General features: G+C 29.5%; 6 protein-coding genes and 3 pseudogenes across 9 annotated transcripts, besides 2 other annotated features; 7 read left to right on the top strand and 2 right to left on the bottom strand.

Moving 5' to 3' along the window:
- Positions 1-10056: part of a mobile genetic element that runs on past the window's edge.
- On the top strand, positions 71-741 carry TVAGG3_0273490 (annotated as a pseudogene). The gene has a single exon. A coding segment is annotated over exon 1 (671 nt).
- TVAGG3_0273500 (uncharacterized protein) lies at positions 1973-3681 on the top strand (the record flags this gene model as incomplete). Its single annotated transcript, XM_051228660.1, has 1 exon — positions 1973-3681. A coding segment is annotated over one exon (1709 nt), but the record flags the coding sequence as incomplete, so codon positions are not given.
- On the top strand, positions 3992-4834 carry TVAGG3_0273510 (keratin-associated protein family; the record flags this gene model as incomplete). Its single annotated transcript, XM_001579793.1, has 1 exon — positions 3992-4834. One exon carries the CDS (start codon positions 3992-3994, stop codon positions 4832-4834), a length of 843 nt encoding a protein of 280 aa, XP_001579843.1.
- On the top strand, positions 5211-5876 carry TVAGG3_0273520 (uncharacterized protein; the record flags this gene model as incomplete). Its single annotated transcript, XM_051228661.1, has 1 exon — positions 5211-5876. The coding sequence occupies one exon, from the start codon at positions 5211-5213 to the stop codon at positions 5874-5876; it is 666 nt and encodes a 221-aa protein (XP_051098391.1).
- Positions 6124-7137, top strand: TVAGG3_0273530 (Prim-pol domain family; the record flags this gene model as incomplete). The annotated part of the gene is made up of 1 exon (XM_051228662.1): positions 6124-7137. One exon carries the CDS (start codon positions 6124-6126, stop codon positions 7135-7137), a length of 1014 nt encoding a protein of 337 aa, XP_051098392.1.
- TVAGG3_0273540 lies at positions 7316-8431 on the top strand (annotated as a pseudogene). The gene has a single exon. A coding segment is annotated over exon 1 (1116 nt).
- On the bottom strand, positions 8978-9299 carry TVAGG3_0273550 (annotated as a pseudogene). The gene has a single exon. A coding segment is annotated over exon 1 (322 nt).
- Positions 10057-11194: 1138 nt separating the features above from the next.
- TVAGG3_0273560 (uncharacterized protein) lies at positions 11195-11407 on the bottom strand (the record flags this gene model as incomplete). Its single annotated transcript, XM_001330183.2, has 1 exon — positions 11195-11407. One exon carries the CDS (start codon positions 11405-11407, stop codon positions 11195-11197), a length of 213 nt encoding a protein of 70 aa, XP_001330218.2.
- Positions 11408-14101: 2694 nt separating this feature from the next.
- Positions 14102-14544: a mobile genetic element.
- Positions 14545-16636: 2092 nt separating this feature from the next.
- TVAGG3_0273580 (spectrin binding) lies at positions 16637-17053 on the top strand (the record flags this gene model as incomplete). The annotated part of the gene is made up of 1 exon (XM_001579791.1): positions 16637-17053. One exon carries the CDS (start codon positions 16637-16639, stop codon positions 17051-17053), a length of 417 nt encoding a protein of 138 aa, XP_001579841.1.
- Positions 17054-17555: the final 502 nt, after the last annotated feature.

Genomic DNA, 17555 nt, shown 5'->3' on the forward strand with positions numbered 1-17555 from the left:
TACAGGGAATAATAGATTCAAAACTTCCAGCAAAATAAAAGTTTAAATATATTTTTTTATTCGATTATAAATGAGAAGACGTTTCACTAGTCAAAAGAACACTAACGCAAAAGCAGAGATTACGGTTGGTTATAACGTAAATGATGATAAATCACGAATTATTCAAAATGTTAAAGTTAATGTTAGCCCTGAATTAACAAGGTCAGCAACTCAACCAAATTTATTAACTCGTGACTTACCGAAGAATGAGGAGAATGAAGAAAACCATGAGAATGGAGACCCAATCATTTTATCTGAACCCGGTAAAGAACCTGTTGAAATTCCCACTTATCCAACATACCCCCGCCTCTTTCATCAAACATCGAGAACCCATATAAAATAGACATTAATTCTGAATTAATGAAAATTTACCGTGATATAATAATTAATAATTATGATTCAATAATAAATTTAATTGACCAATCCGGTTTAATTATTTTACCTTATGAATCATTAATTCACATTATCGCCATTCTTTGTGATGTTCAAGATTCAGACGTTAAGATTCAATTTTTCATAGATGATGAGGTTTCATGCTGCGGAACAGTTGCAAAAATAAATCCTATAAAGGATATTAGCACAATTAAGATATCAAAGAACGGAACAACAACTGAACTTCATTTAACATATAATGATATTTATAATAAAATAGTTGATGAATATAAAATATCACTTGAAAAATTCTTTGTTAAGGCTATTTAATATTCAAGCATTAACATTATCGAATAATAATCCTTTGAATCATAATCAATAATAATTGACCTTTCACCAGTTTCTATCGTTTGTTTTATTTCTTTTTGTTCCCCACTATCCGGATCGGTCATTGTAATTGTTTTTGTTATAGTATCAGCTTTATCTTTAACTTCAATCTTTTTTCCATCGGGATATTTAAACCAAAATTCCAAAAATTCGATATTGTCAATCTGTTCATATTTTAATCTATCAATTACATTTTTAATACCATCTGAAAATCTTATGAAATGGTCATTATATGGGTTTGATTGAACTAAATTTGAATGAAGTGAAATATAACCTGTTGATGAATATGACACTGACTCATATTTTCTGAAAACACTAAAATTTATAACATGAATGAATTTCTTATTCGTTGAATTTATGAATTCTTGAGGTAATCTTATTCTAGTTTTATTTATCACTGGAAAATAACGCTTTACCATATTTTTAATCGTAATAAAAAATGTCAATTATCAATATTATTTCGAATAATAACTGTGAATTAAATTTAACAGTTAGCGGAATTTATAATGTTACTCTCGTTTCTGTGAGTGGTAAATTTAATCCCATTCTTTTAGACCCTTCAGATTATATATCATTTATTAAAGATGACCTTGAAAAAACGTATGATATGTATATAAATAATGTGATAGCGAAATGGGATATTAACATGATTTTAAGTTATTTAAATGAATCATTTATCGTATGGTATGAAGAAAATTTTAAATCAAAACCTGATAAACTTTTTGAACTTGATGAAATAAATAACCTTATTAAATTTCCGCTGAAAATTAAATTTTGTACTCCTCATCTTCGTTCATTGTTGGGGATATTAAATTTTGAAAAAGATGTTGGGGATGTTTTGTATTCTGACACTGGTTCCAATTTCATTTTAATCAAATGTGATAAAGTTAATACCCCAATGAGATTTTCACATCAAACATTAGACCCTAACTCTTACCCATCAATACAAAACATTTTATCCATCAACTTAAACACATTTTCTTTATCATATCCGTTTCAATTATCCGGGAATTCATTTATTCTTCATTCAAAAGATTTATCAAATATTAAATTTAGAATAACTGACCTATTTGATTGTGATTTAGAATTTATGAATGAAATATTATGGCAATTTCAAATAGAGAAAATAGCTGATGAGATAACGGATTAAATATTTATTTTTAAATCGTAATAAATGATTAAACAACAGCAACTTAAGGCGCAAAGCGCCCAGGTCCTTCAGACCATTACATACGCCATATATGCATATAATTCAAAGACGGCAGAACAAACGCAAAGGTTGAAATATGGAGATTTGGAGATAGTATTGAAAAATGACCATTTCGAATTCGTTTGCAAAGGTGGTGCAGTGATATCAAATATAAAAGAAATTTTATTTATGAATTCAAAAATTAAAGGAATAACGGATGATATAACATCAATTCCACCAGAAGAACAGAGATATTACGCATTAAATGCATTTCCTAAAGTTTTGAAGATTGGAAGATTTAATTTAAATGAGGAATTCATAGAAGGTTTCCTAAATGACATAATGAAGAAGGTGGATAAGGAATATGTGGATAGTGAGTTAATGAAGAAAGCAGATAAGGAATACGTTAATACTGAATTAAATAAGAAGGCAAATTTGGTTTATGTTGATGAAAAAGATAATGAAATTAAAGAAAAGGTTGAATGGTATCATGAATGGACATTGGAGACTTTTAAAGTTAAAGCTGATACAGAATGGGTTTCAGGATGTTTAGACCTTAAAGCAGATAAAACTTATGTTAACGATGAGTTAGAGAAGAAGGCAAATTTGGTTTATGTTGATGAAAAAGATAATGAAATTAAAGAAAAGGTTGAATGGTATCATGAATGGACATTGGAGACTTTTAAAGTTAAAGCTGATACAGAATGGGTTTCAAAATGTTTAGACCTTAAAGCAGATAAAACTTATGTTAACGATGAGTTAGAGAAGAAGGCAAATTTGGTTTATGTTGATGAAAAAGATAATGAAATTAAAGAAAAGGTTGAATGGTATCATGAATGGACATTGGAGACTTTTAAAGTTAAAGCTGATACAGAATGGGTTTCAAAATGTTTAGACCTTAAAGCAGATAAAACTTATGTTAACGATGAGTTAGAGAAGAAGGCAAATTTGGTTTATGTTGATGAAAAAGATAATGAAATTAAAGAAAAGGTTGAATGGTATCATGAATGGACATTGGAGACTTTTAAAGTTAAAGCTGACACAGAATGGGTTTCAGGATGTTTAGACCTTAAAGCAGATAAAACTTATGTTAACGATGAGTTAGAGAAGAAGGCAAATTTGGTTTATGTTGATGAAAAAGATAATGAAATTAAAGAAAAGGTTGAATGGTATCATGAATGGACATTGGAGACTTTTAAAGTTAAAGCTGATACAGAATGGGTTTCAAAATGTTTAGACCTTAAAGCAGATAAAACTTATGTTAACGATGAGTTAGAGAAGAAGGCAAATTTGGTTTATGTTGATGAAAAAGATAATGAAATTAAAGAAAAGGTTGAATGGTATCATGAATGGACATTGGAGACTTTTAAAGTTAAAGCTGATACAGAATGGGTTTCAAAATGTTTAGACCTTAAAGCAGATAAAACTTATGTTAACGATGAGTTAGAGAAGAAAGCAGATAAGGAAAAAGTTATTTCATTCATTAATACTGAGTTAGCAAAGAAAGCTGATATATCATTTGTTAATGAAGAAATAAAACAATCAGAGGTCTATTTTACTACACCATTTTTAAATTTTATGAAATCATCAGATAAAACCTTTGATATAGATTCTTTTGAATGGATATGTTTCGATGGAGTGACCATGTATTTATTTTATACAGCTGGAGTGCTTTATTATTTTAAAACAAATGATTTTAAAAACTATGAATCATTTACTCCATCTGTTTGGAATCCTGATACACGAAAGCCAATCATTAATCCAAGAATTTTATATGTTGAATATAATAACGGTAAATTTATGGGAATGATAACGGTTGGAGATGATTTTTGCCCTTGTTATTCATTCGATTGTATCCAATGGTTCAAATGTAATTTAAATCAAGATGCTAAATTTAAATATCCAAATAATCCTATTAGATGCGTTAATAATAAATGGGTACTAATTTATGAAGTCAATCAAATTTTCATTAGTGAGGATGGGATAAATTATTATATGTTTAGTATGATGTCATCAGATTTGAAAATTGATTATACAAGTAAGTGGTATTACATTAACAACATGTATTTTATCCTACAAAATGATAAAATTTATAGATCATCTTCAATACCACAAGGTCAATTTGAACAAATTTTTCAAGCTGATGGAGAGATTGAAGCTTTATGTTATGGATCAAATGTTTATGTTCTCGTTTCGGGTGGAATGGTCTATTCATATCCTGTAAGTTATAACAGACATATTTATTTATCACAGGATTTATCAAATTGGGAATTGGTTTATTCATTCACTCCAAAACTTACTCGAAATTATAGATTTACTAATTTATTTTATATTGATGGGTATTTCATTGCTTTTGGATGTGGTGATTTAGTAAATATCAGTAGTGATGGAAGAAACTGGTCTGAAATCACAAAATTTCAAGATGTTAGAAAAGCAATTTTCAAAAATAATACGTTAATATTGATAACAAGACCAATTTTAATTTCTTACCCAGTTTCAATATTATATAATAAATTCAATATTCATAATGGATTAAATACAATTCTTGAGATGATTTACCCCATTGGTTCTTTATATACATCAATGAACTCAACAAATCCCGCAACAGTTCTGGGTTTTGGTACGTGGCAGCAGATTGTAGACAAATTCTTATACTGTGCTAACTCTTCAAAGCAAACAGGAGGTTCGAAGAAAATTACTGAAGCAAACTTACCTGCGCACACTCATACCGGAACGACAAACTTTTCTGGCGACCATAGCCACTCATTAAGAGACCACCCATTATACAACTCAGACTATAAAGCTGGCTATGATGTTTTATCTCCATCTTATAACAATTCAGCATAAAAGACTTTTCGACCAACTGAATCAGGAGGAAATCATACACATACATTTACAACAAATCCAACAGGTTCGGGTGAAGATTATAGGCCACCATTTATGACTGTATTCGGATGGTTCAGAGCTGCTTAAAGTCCTGAGCTCCAAAAGAGCGAACAACATGACATTTTGACAACAGGTACGAAAGGAGGAAGGCATTTATGAATTATTTTTGAAGAACTGATGGTGTCACCACGTCACCATGTCACCAGGTTAATTAACTTCTCTTAAAATTACTGACAACATGACATTTTGACAACAGTCCAGGAAATTTGATGCAGTCCAAAAATAAAGTTAGTTTTAAAATTATTTTTATTTTTTTATTTTGTATGTAAGAACAGAAATGTCAGTCGAAGCAAAAACATTCACGAACAAATCTAATGGCGAAACATTCACAAAAGGCACTTATAATGGTATTGAAGTCTTACGTAGAGACAAGGATGGTTACATTAATGCAACAAAGATGGCAAGAGAAGCGGGAAGGTTAAACCATTTAAACAGATTTCTCAATAGTACTAAAATGCAGGAAATTCTTGAGTTTTGGATGAACGAATACGGTCAAGCCAAAAGTGGCTCGACCTCAAAACAAGCATTTTATGAGCTTACTAAGGGTGTTATAAATGAATTCAAAGGTATTTACATACATCCTGACCTCGTTCATTTTGTTGCTGAATGGTGCTCTGTAAAGTATGCATTTTATGTCAAAGATATTATGGACTCCATAGACAAGAAAGTTCATGTGAAATTAGATGAAGAAGAACTCGAAGATACAGTAGAGAATGCTAAACATTTGTTTGAAGAAGAAGTTAGAAAAATGTGCGAAAAACAATTAGAACATGAACGTGAGATATGTTATGGTTATAGAGATTCTCCATACGAACTAGACCAATGGGAACAAGAAGATTTAAAGAGAGAATTTAGAGAATATGAACTCGCTAAGATAGCATTAGAAACTGCAGAAAAGAAGTTAAAAGTTTGGGGTCGTTTTGTACAAAAATATTGTGAGTAAATGAACCATTTATTTTTGTCATAAACGACCAAAAATATATTTTATCGTTAATGGTTTTTAGGTTATTCAATAATTAATTATTTTTGAATAACTGAAGGTGTCACCACGTCACCGTGTGTCACCAGGTTAATTAACTTCTCTTAAAAATGATGACAACATGACATTTAGACAACAGTCCAGGAAATTTGATGCAGTCCAAAAATAAAGTTAGTTTTAAAATTATTTTTATTTTTTTATTCCTATATAAATGACAGCAACAAACAACAACAGCAACTATATCGTTTCTGATGAAAAAGTTATTGATTCATTAGCTGAGGAATTAGTTGTGGCAGAAACTAAAACCCTCAACGAAAGAATTGGTGAAAACAAGATTGATTTGCATAACTACCTCAAACACGATGGAGGAAGAGGAAGGAAAACTGGTATGGCTTTATTAGTAAATAAAATTTCAAATTTAACGATTATAGATGTTGATATCAATAAATCGTACAATGATGAACTTAAAGAAACAGTTAGAAAAGATATTTTATCAAAACTTTCGGATAAAGATGTTATCGTTAAAACCGCTTCAGGAGGTCTTCACATTTATTGCAACACTAATTTCTTCTATTCAGTTTCGAACAGAATGATTAAATGTTATTCATGCAATGATTATGATATTGACATAATGACTTCTATGGATGATTCAAAGCGTTCTTTAGTAGTTATGGCTGATTCAAGAGTTCGCAAGAATGCAACAGAACCAATCAAAACATACTCATTCATTCGTGGAAGTTACGACTCGACCATAACCAGAACAGTGAATGATATATTAAATGATTTGAATATTAAGGTAAGAGTTGAACAGAAGAACGAAGAAATAAAGACTATTATGAATGAAAACAAAGATGTAAACATTGACGATAAACTTGCCCAGAGCATAGTTGATGGCATCAGTGATTTTGAAGTACATAATGACGGTGGAAACATGAATTTAGAAAAAGAAGTTACATTATTCACACTGTTTCAAGCAATTAATTCGTTACCTAATCATTTAATTAATGAAGCATACGATAACGTTTATAACTTCTGCAATTTAACTGAAAATGCAAAAAGTAATTTTGAAAAAGCACGTAGTAGATATGCACATTTAATGACTTCTCCATTTGTTTTAGTGAAGATTCTAAAACTATATCAAAAAGAATATTATGATGAATACGTTTTACCTTTATTACGTAAGCCAAAAATAACATTTGATATAAAACTTGATAACAGATATTAGACGCAAGGCTGAAAATCATCAGTATAAAAACAGTTCTGAAGTAATTGAGGATTTATCACGTGTAATCCGTTTTGTAGATTGTGGAAACAAATATTTCATTCAAAAGGACTATAATATCCACGACAAAATGAATCAAATATCATTCGTTCTTCAATCAAACATGAAAGAGTCACTTAAAATGATTAAATTATTTAAAGAAGAAGGTAAAACCATAACAGCATGGGACGTACTACTAAATCAATTATCCTCATTAACCGTTAAGGGTGTTTGCTTTAAATCTGATTCTCCAGATGTTTTCTCAACGTTTCAGTGTTATAAATACAACGTTCTCGAAAAACCAGATTACTCAAAAATTGAAAAGTTTATGAATTTCATTAAAGAAGCCATTTGTGATAATAATGATGAAGTGTATAAATACCTTCTCGGCTGGATTGCATCAATGATTCAACATCCTGGAATCAAGAATGAAACAGCAATTATTTTGAAAGGACTTCAGGGAACAGGTAAAAACAGATTTACAGACATTATTTCTGAACTTCTCGCCGGTTATTCATGTAAAAACATTGCTGAAATAAGTGAGCTAACGGGTAATTTCAATTCAGTAGTTGAGAATAAAATGTTTCTTGTACTTAATGAACTCAAGAATGTAGGTGAAGACAGACTCGCAAACTTCAACGCTTTGAAATCAATTATTACGGATAATCAAATAAGAATTAATGAAAAGAATCAACCCAGAAGAACTGCTCAGAATGTTGCCAATTTCATTTTGGTAACTAATAACGTCTACCCTGTCAAAATTGAAGTTGGAGACAGAAGATACGTAGTTTTAAGAGTTAATGGTAAATTCAAGGGTCAATTTGATTATTTCAAGAATTTAATGGATTCATGCACAAAGGAATTTTATGATAATTTACTGACGTATTTTATGCAATATGACCTTTCATCATTTAATGTACGAATCATACCGATGACTGAAGCCAAACAAGATTTAATGAATTATCAACAAATCCTTTAGATGAATGGATAAATACACATTATGATGAATTGTGTGCAGGTATGACGTGTAAAATGCTCTATGCTACAAAACCATCAGACATGAAAGACAAAAACTTTCAAATGAGCATTAAGGATAAATGTGATAGGAAACAGAGAAGAATAGATGGTAAACAAACATGGTGTTATGTTTGAAAGAAGAATGAAAGGATTATATAAACAGGTTGAACCAAACGATAATGAGGATTCATTTACTGACGATGAAATACCTGTAAATGAGCCGCTAAGCGGCGAGACCTGAAGGTCTTGCAGTATAAAGTATGATTGGAATTTATTTTTGCATTAATCCTGCTGTGATGTCTAAATGTCATGTTGTCATCATTTTTAAAAGAAGTTAATTAACCAGGTGACACATGGTGACGTAGTGACACCTTCAGTTATTCAAAAATAATTCATAAATGCCTTCCCTTTCGTACCTGTTGTCTAAATGTCATGTTGTCATCATTTTTAAAAGAAGTTAATTAACCAGGTGACACATGGTGACGTAGTGACACCTTCAGTTATTCAAAAATAAATTTTCTTATCATTCATATTAACTAAAGATGAACTTAATAAAATGATGATAAAATAACTGATAACAAAATTTTATTTTTATATAAATGGATACCCCACAAGCTCAAAATTTACCACGAATCATAACAAGGGAGGAAATGATAAAAATGATGCAAGAACTAATTAAAAACAACAAACCACGAAAACCGAGAAGATGCGGTTATGCAGTAATGATGGAAAGAAGAACCCAGAAGGTTCGGCGTCTCGAAGAGACGTTGTCGAAGAGGAATAAAAATTAAATTTGGATTGAGTTTAAAAATTCATCTTTATTAAATTCATCTCTTCCAATTAATTTATTTATTCTATTAAATTCTTTTATTTTTGCTTCACTCAGTTTAAGGATTGAACGGTAAGTTTCTAATTTTTCGATTATTTCTTTCCTCTCTTTATCGTTTTCAGTTCCTTTAGTTTTATGGGCATCAGCCCCGCCGCAGTGCGGCTTCTTTTTGTAATAGCATATTTTTGATTTAATTCTGTTTAGTTTCTTTTTTATATTCATTGTCTGGACTCTGAATCTTAATTGAATCAGGACTCTTGGATGCTTCGTTGTCACTCATTTCTTACGAAATAAAAAAATTAAATATTATTTAAATATAATGGAGTAATAAAATAAATCGGAATTTCTATTAATTTATTGTCAACTTCAACTAATGCATTGCCGTTAATATATCTAACAAATTCAGCTATTGTTCAAATCTTCGTCTTCTTTTTGTCATTGATTTATCAGTTTTTCCATAATCGAGATGAATCAAAACTTTATCCCCTTGTTTAAAATTCATGAGCCCCGAATTAATTTGTTCACGTTTAACATCATTTAACCTTTCCATTTGCTTTCTAATATATTCCCATTCTTTTGAAATATCATTTTTCATTTCCACTGGTTTCATGTTTATAGTTCTATGCCATGTATTATTGTAATAATATACTAACTGCTGTATGATGGAGTCATGATTTCCATATCCCAGTATATCTGACCGTTAACCCCTAACGCATCTCTAAGAGTTCTCATTACCGCATCAACTATTTTATTATGAAACGTATATGGAGAAGATGAGAAGTAAAAATTAATTTGTGGAAATAATGAGCCATAGCTGCCTGAAATCCTTTATCACCATCACCCCTTATATTATCTACTCTTTCATGATCTAGTAAGTATTGAATAGCTCTTCTTGTTTCCTGTTCTGTTTTCCCTTTCACTGGAATGCAATATAAATATCTAGTGTTAATGTTAATGGCAAATAAATAAGTAACGTTTCCTTTTGAATATTCCAGATGATCGATTTCGTATGAATATGGATATGGTGCAAATGAAGGGCGACTAAATTTTTCCTTTAACGGTTGAATTTTTGGGTCGGTTGGTTTATTTAATATCTTGAAATCCTTTTTAAAATCTTTTTGCTTCTTTAATGTTTGAAATGGATATAATAAAGTGAATGATGAAGGATTAACTGAAGGAGGAGTACTACCGTTGGAGGTTTTGGTGTTGTAAGTGGTTTAATTTTATCTGCTTTGATTTTGGATGATGAAGTTTTAGTTGTTGATTTTCCTTTCATTAATTCTGGATGTATTCTATTCATTTGTTTTAAATATGCTGTATATAAAGGTTTGATATACTTTCCCGCTTCGAGTTTATGTTGAAGGATGAATTCCAAAAGTTGATCTTCATTTAAAAGTCGGGCTGAATATGGTTTAACTAATGAATCATAAATTAAAGCTTGTGCTTCAGTTATGGTCTGAAGGACCTGGGCGTTTTGCACCTTTAGCTGTTGAACATTTGCTACTTTCTCTTTTGGTGTTGTTTTCGGCTTTTTCTTCTTTTGTTTTTTTCCCTTTGGTTTTTGCGGCTCAGGATTATATAATTTATATAATTCATCAATATTTTCTTCTGTTAATACTTTATTTTTGAAATCTTTCAACTGTTTAAGTTGTGATTTAGTTTTTCCCTTTGTATATTCATTATTTTTAATTTTGTCTTTAATTTCAGAAATTATTTTATCATGATATTTCAAAATTTCATTTTTATAATATGGATAATAATAATCCATATCATCACCTGTTATATTTTTATTATGTTTTTGGAGATATGATTTTAATTCATAATAATTAAGAAAATTTTGATTAAGTACTAAATCATCAATTAAATTTTCTAAATCTGCGTTATCCATTTATATAAAAATAAAATAAATGTTTTAAGGGTGCCCACCTCTTTGAATCATAGTATCAAAACCATTATTTACATATTGAATCGCATCATTAACGGTTCCTCCTTCTAAAACAGTATCAAATGGTGGAGTCCAGATTTCCTGATGATGATCATAAAATCCAGCAAAATTAACCGTATTATTAGGTAAAATATGAATCTCAGCGGTATATCTTCTATCTAAATTTGGATGCCTTATATGTATACCATTACTGCCCGGATAAAATCTCAAACCTTGATTTTGTTGACGCATCAAATTATTGAAATTTCTTTCTTCAGGGGTGAATGTTCTTCTCCGTTGTGGTGGTGGTGGTGGTTGTTGATGCTGTGGTGGTTGTTGATGCGGCTGTTGATGCTGTGGTGGGATTTGAAAAATTCGTTGTGGTTGATTATTTGGAATCTGAAAGTTAAAACCATTTGGTATAAATCGATTTGGTTCCTTTTGTCTCTTCTGTGGCATTTCATTAAAAATAAAATTTTAAATTGTATTAAATAAATGGCATACAACATCCATTTTCACAACATACAGCCTTAGTGTGTGCTCCTGTTAATGCAGTCTTACCGATTGTTAAGCGAGTCATTGACCCGTTTTTAAGTTGTAAATTAATATTCTGACCATCAAATATCACTTTATCATTTATTATATCCAAATAATTTTTAGGTGTTAATTGTTTATTTTGTCGTAAACTAACACCTTTCATTTTTTGTGCAATCTTTTTAAAATCACTTCCATCAATTGAACCGTTGAATGATGTATAACACTTAGGGCATAAAGCAACCATGTTATCACCTTGTTTCTCAATTGCTAAACCCAATAACTTCTTCTCATGTGCTTTTTCTTCAGCTTTATTCTTTAATTTAGGTTTAAATTTCTCATCAAAACAGAAGAAATCAAATGGTGCGAATTTGAAAATGTTTTTATCATAAAATTGTTTATCGGTAACAATCGCCTGAAATGCTTGAGTGTTAGGAAGATTTGGGTCGCCAGCGATTGCCCAATAAGATGAATCAGTATCACCTTCAATGAAATGAAAACGATTAACATCCATGCATTTATACATAAAATCATAAATGAAAACCAAATACCAGTATTTAGCATTATCTAAAGTGAAGAATGCCTCTTGTAAACATGTATCACATCTATAAAATCTATCTTTAAGCATCACTTGATATGTATCCTCACCTATTTCTCTTATGTTTTTAAACTTATTTGACATACATGCAACGCGTGCCTTCTGTGCATTCATTATTTTAGTCTTTGCGTAATTTTGTGTATTCATTGCATCGTAACAATATGATCCATTAAGCGAAATCTTACAAAATAAACTTTTTCCTTTATTTCCTTCTAATTCAGCCTTTTGTCTTTCGTTCATAAATTTGTTCGCAAATTCATTAAAACAAGTGTTTTTAGTAAATGTTAAAATTGATTGAATGTCATCGATGATAAAATGAAATCTGTCTATTAGATACTAAAGATAATAAGAAGAAAATGGTTGATATATTGTTGTGTTGATGCTAACTGAGTTAATTTCCTCTGTTTCTGGTCAACTGGTAGATTGTTTGATTTCATGTAATTATACATAAAACTGCCAATTGTTTTTTCATCTGTGATAATATCTAAGTTTCTTATTATCGGTAAAAAGTTTATGTAATCATTAATGTATTTTTCATCAATGTGACCCTTTACTTCAGCCACGAATAAAGTATTTTTCTTCTTAATTATTCCCAGTGCTTTTGCTTTCTTTGTTGCTGTATCACAAAATGATAAACACCATTCAATCTTCCCGGCATATACATTTTATGGTCAGTATATTGAATGAAATCATGAGGATTAGATGAAAATGATGAAGGATATAATGAATTAAAGTCAACACCAACGAAATGAGTCATAATGTTGGTGGTGTCCTCATTTGATACAGTTTTAGTTTCTGGATTATATGAAAGTTTATTAATGTGCGTGATTCCTTTAAGATTTACTCTATGTTGAACATTTGATAAACCACCAGTAATTCCATTACGGAGAATGTGATAAGCTTCAACTGAATCTAAAGTCATTGGTAAATTATTTTTTAATGCATAATTTCTTAAATTGATTCTTAAACGTTGAACATCTTCATCTTTATTTGATTTTACGACATTGCAATAACAACACATTAACTGACAATTTTCTTTAGTATGTGGTTTTTCATTATCGATTCTATCCAATGTTGGTTTATTTGCATATGTAAACGCTTTACCACACATTTTGCATTTAGATGAAAGGATTATTAAATCGTGATAGTATTGAAAATCATCCATTGAAACATTATTTTTAGTATCCCTTTCTGCTTTTTCATCTTGTTTCTTATATGATTCAATTTTATATTTCCAATACTTTTTCGTTAATTCAAAACTTGATTCTATCTCTTCCTCAGGATTTTTCATTAGGATTAAAGTCTTTATATGCTAAAGCGTAACGAATCATTGAAGCATTCGATGATCAAGAAAGATTATGAAGCATATCAATTTTATAAACAAATGTTTCTTCAATAATTTTATCGATTGGGTCAATCATAATTTCAACATCTTTATTGCAATAATGAATAAAATATTCTAATCTATTCTTAAAATTTTTAGCATCATTGAGATATATTTGATAATCACTATCTGATATAGTTTCTTGAGTTAATGCTGAATAAAATGAATCTTTCGTGAATGGTTCCACTTTATATAATTCTTCTTCGTAATTTTCCCACGTGATGAATTGATAAGGGAAAAAGGATTTAACACGTGTTTTATTGTTTCCGAAATCTTGAGTGAATTGGTCTAATGTCCCACCCGCTATATAATTTCTGATGTCAATAAATCTCAATTCATATGGAACGTTTGTTTTCTTTACAATAATTTGCTTAAATTGTGAAGATGAACCCAGCATTGATTTTATTTTCCATTTTGCAGTGTTTAAATCACGAAGAATTAAATTTAAATCAAACTTTCCCGAATTAAAACCTATGATATTCACTTTATTGAATTCCTCATCTAGAAGTTCTTTAAATGCTTCCTTCTGTTTTTCATTTAATGTATGGGACAAAGTCCCCGCCGTTTGCGGCTTCATTAATTCTTCATATTGTTCAATATTTGATTCAACAACTAATGAACAGGTTGAAATTAAAAACTCATTATATTTTTCAACTTCTCTTAATTCCTTAATTTTTTCATCTATTTCATCTCTTATTTTTTTCAGTCTTTCAATTTCATTGTATTCATCATCTTTAATCCGTTCTTCATAATATTCGGGGAAAACATCAGGTTCTTTAGGTTTTTCTTCTTCAGATGTAGGATATAAGAAATTTATAACATCATCTTTATTCATTTTTCCATCATAATCTAAATCATTTAATAACTCCGCAAATTTTTGACAATTTCTTAAATAATATTTATTAACTTCATAACCTACCTCCTCTAATATATCCTTTATTTCCTCGTTTGTGAATCCTAATTTTTTAACGTTGTTAGTTTTGACGCTCATTTCATACAAAATAAAAAATAAAATAATAAACATAACTAAGTTTTAATTTTTCGTAAGAAGTTTATTTTATTTTTATATATAAATCATTCTTAAGGTCAAACAGACTTCTTGTTTTTATATGAATTCCATCCTCTTTAATGTCATCAATGATTTCCATTTCATTATTTTCAATTTCTTCTTCTCGTTTATGAGGTCTTTGATTATGACTCCATTGATTCCATGAAATTAAATATTCTTTATCATTATATTTATACCTCATTAGCTTATTTTGGCTTTCATATTCATTTAATAATTCACAATCTTCATTTTTAAATTGATATTTAACCCATTCAGGATTTAAACAATGTTTAATTAATCGCGGAATATCTGACATCATCTATATATAGCTTCTTTTATAAAAGATAAAAAAATAAATTATTTTAAAATTAATGTTAATTTTTTTAATGATTTATAAATAAATATATTTTAATGCATCGTCTATATATAGATGTAACAAAAAAAGTCACTAAACCCGTCCGCATATACTACTAATTCAAAAATTGTGATAACATATTTATAGTTAATGAAATAGATCATTATACAAATACGAACAAAATCTAAATCGAAAATTACGAACGTCTATTTTTTGACAAACCTTATGACAATTTAAATCTGTATTGACCAGCTGTAATGCATGAAAAATAGCGTGACTTCATTTTTGACAGTTTACAAATGTAAAGTGTTGCATCCTTAAAAACTTGTAAATATATACATTCATGAATTATCTTGTATATTAATTGAAAATCCATAAAACCCTAACAATATTTTTTTCTTAAAAAAAACTATAAAAATATAAATAAAATTAATCGTTAAATAAAAATATTTGATATTAGAATTTTATTGAAAAAATAAAAAACTTAATATTTTAAAGAAATACTTAAATACTTGAATGTTTTAACTTTTACATTATCATATAGACTCTCAAATTATTAGCCATTTTGGCTGAGAACTATGGTCTGCGAGGTACATAGATAGAATCAGTACCTCGCAGACTATAGTTCTCTATATGGCGCCGAAAATTTTTGGTGAAATGTCGTCGCATTTCACCAAAAATTTTTCGGCGCCATAGGAAGAATTGGAGGGTGTGAGATACTATTACATGCTATAGTACTCACACCCTCCAACTCCCAATCAAAATCGCATAAAATTTGCTACTTATCTTCAGATTACCTCCCATTATAAAATATATCATTGCTATCTCATTGTACTATATTTCCACCCTATTGTATTTAAAAATATAAAATTTTTTGATAATATTTTTTATATCTTGAATTTTCAAACAATATATTCACAGATAATATAATGGGAAATCTATCTCAACCTAGCCTTAAAGTACCAAACTCCTGCTTGCATTCTCACTCACAACTATTAAACATCCATCTCCAAAAAACTAAATTCTTCACAATTTTTTTAAAATTGAGAACATAAAAAACGTATGCATTTAATAATTTAAGATACTAACAAATATTAAAAACTTCAAAATATCAGATAATAACGTTTTTCAATTAAAAAATATCATTTTGCTTTTCAATTCGAACATAAATCTTAAATATTTTAATTAATATCTGATTTACAGCATTATTATCCATTTATAAATCTGACAAATAAATGACAAAACCATCAGAAATAGTGTCACTTTTTGTCAAAAGTGAAGTCACACTATTTTTCATGCACAACACCAGCTATTCAAAAATTTAAATTGTTAGAACTCACCATAAAAAGTTTGGATTATTAATAAGCACTGCTAGAAAGCCTTTTATTTTTTTACTATATAAAATTGTGGAGATGCATTTTTTCCCCAAAGAAGGGAACTTATATATTACACTATATATATCATAATAATTCCTATTGATAAAATTTTCTTTTATCCCCAAAACGATTTTTAACGAATTGTTTAATAAGTCTTGTTCTAATAGGTTCACGATTGGATTAAATTCAAATCAATTTCAAAATTTCTGAATCGCCATTAAGAAGAATTGTTTACTTGTGATAACAAAATTGAATACTTGTCAAATTTTTAATATGAATTCATTTTCAAAAGTTTTATATCATAAATAATGAAGTACTATAAACATCAAGTAGAAATATATAATCCAAATTTTGAAGTTAATTGTAAAAAATTTCAATTATAATCATAAATAGCTGTAATGCAAAACATCAGCAAAGCGGGATGGTGTTCCAAGGAAGGCGGACTTATTAAGTCTGTCAAGAGGAGATGGTTCATCCTCGATGGCAATGTTTTACATTACTATACCAAAGATAGAGAAAAAGAAAAAGGTTCTATTCAAATTTCAGAAAACACGAAAGTTGGAAACGATGAGTTCTATAAAATTCAGCCATGCTTCACAATATCGAGCGGAAAACAAACTTATAGGATTTTCCCAGATTCTATGGATGATAGAGATGATTGGATAAAAGTTATCAGAAAACTCTGCGATACAACATTTGCTTCCGAGACGGATGTTTACATTTCCGCAAGCCAAGAGTTTTATGAAAGATTCCCAATGGCTAGATCCGCTATTCGTAGAATGAGAGCAGCAAGGCGTCACTCTGCCAACATATAGACTAACTGTTTTATAGATAATAATATACTATGTCAAATTTATTGTTTTTAGAAATTTTTCGGATAAAAAATATGAATTTAAAATTCATTTTTTAAAATTGAATCTACACATATTAATACTATTATTTTTGTATACATGGCACGATGGGCGCTACTTTTTTGGCGCCAGCAGCGCCGCCCGCGCCTCCGGTGGCTCCCACTGGTGGGGAGGAGACGATAGAAAAGATATAAATTTTACTAAAAAAATTGAATTTTGGAAATTCTTTTGATTTTTTTGAATGATTTACGAAGAGATTGAACACATTTTGTACTATGAAATATCGTTATTAATAAATTTACTTCTTAAACATCTATTAAAATCGCAATTTTGAATATTTTTATGATTTTTTTTTGACCCGATCACTTGCCCGCGCCCACTGGGAGGGGTGCTTGTAAAGTATTCAAAAATCAATGTAAACATTTCAATTTTTGCTTCCACCTCCCATTGGGAGGGGGGCATATAT

This window comes from Trichomonas vaginalis, chromosome V, assembly GCF_026262505.1.
Source record: "Trichomonas vaginalis G3 chromosome V, whole genome shotgun sequence".
Lineage (NCBI taxonomy): Eukaryota > Parabasalia > Trichomonadida > Trichomonadidae > Trichomonas > Trichomonas vaginalis.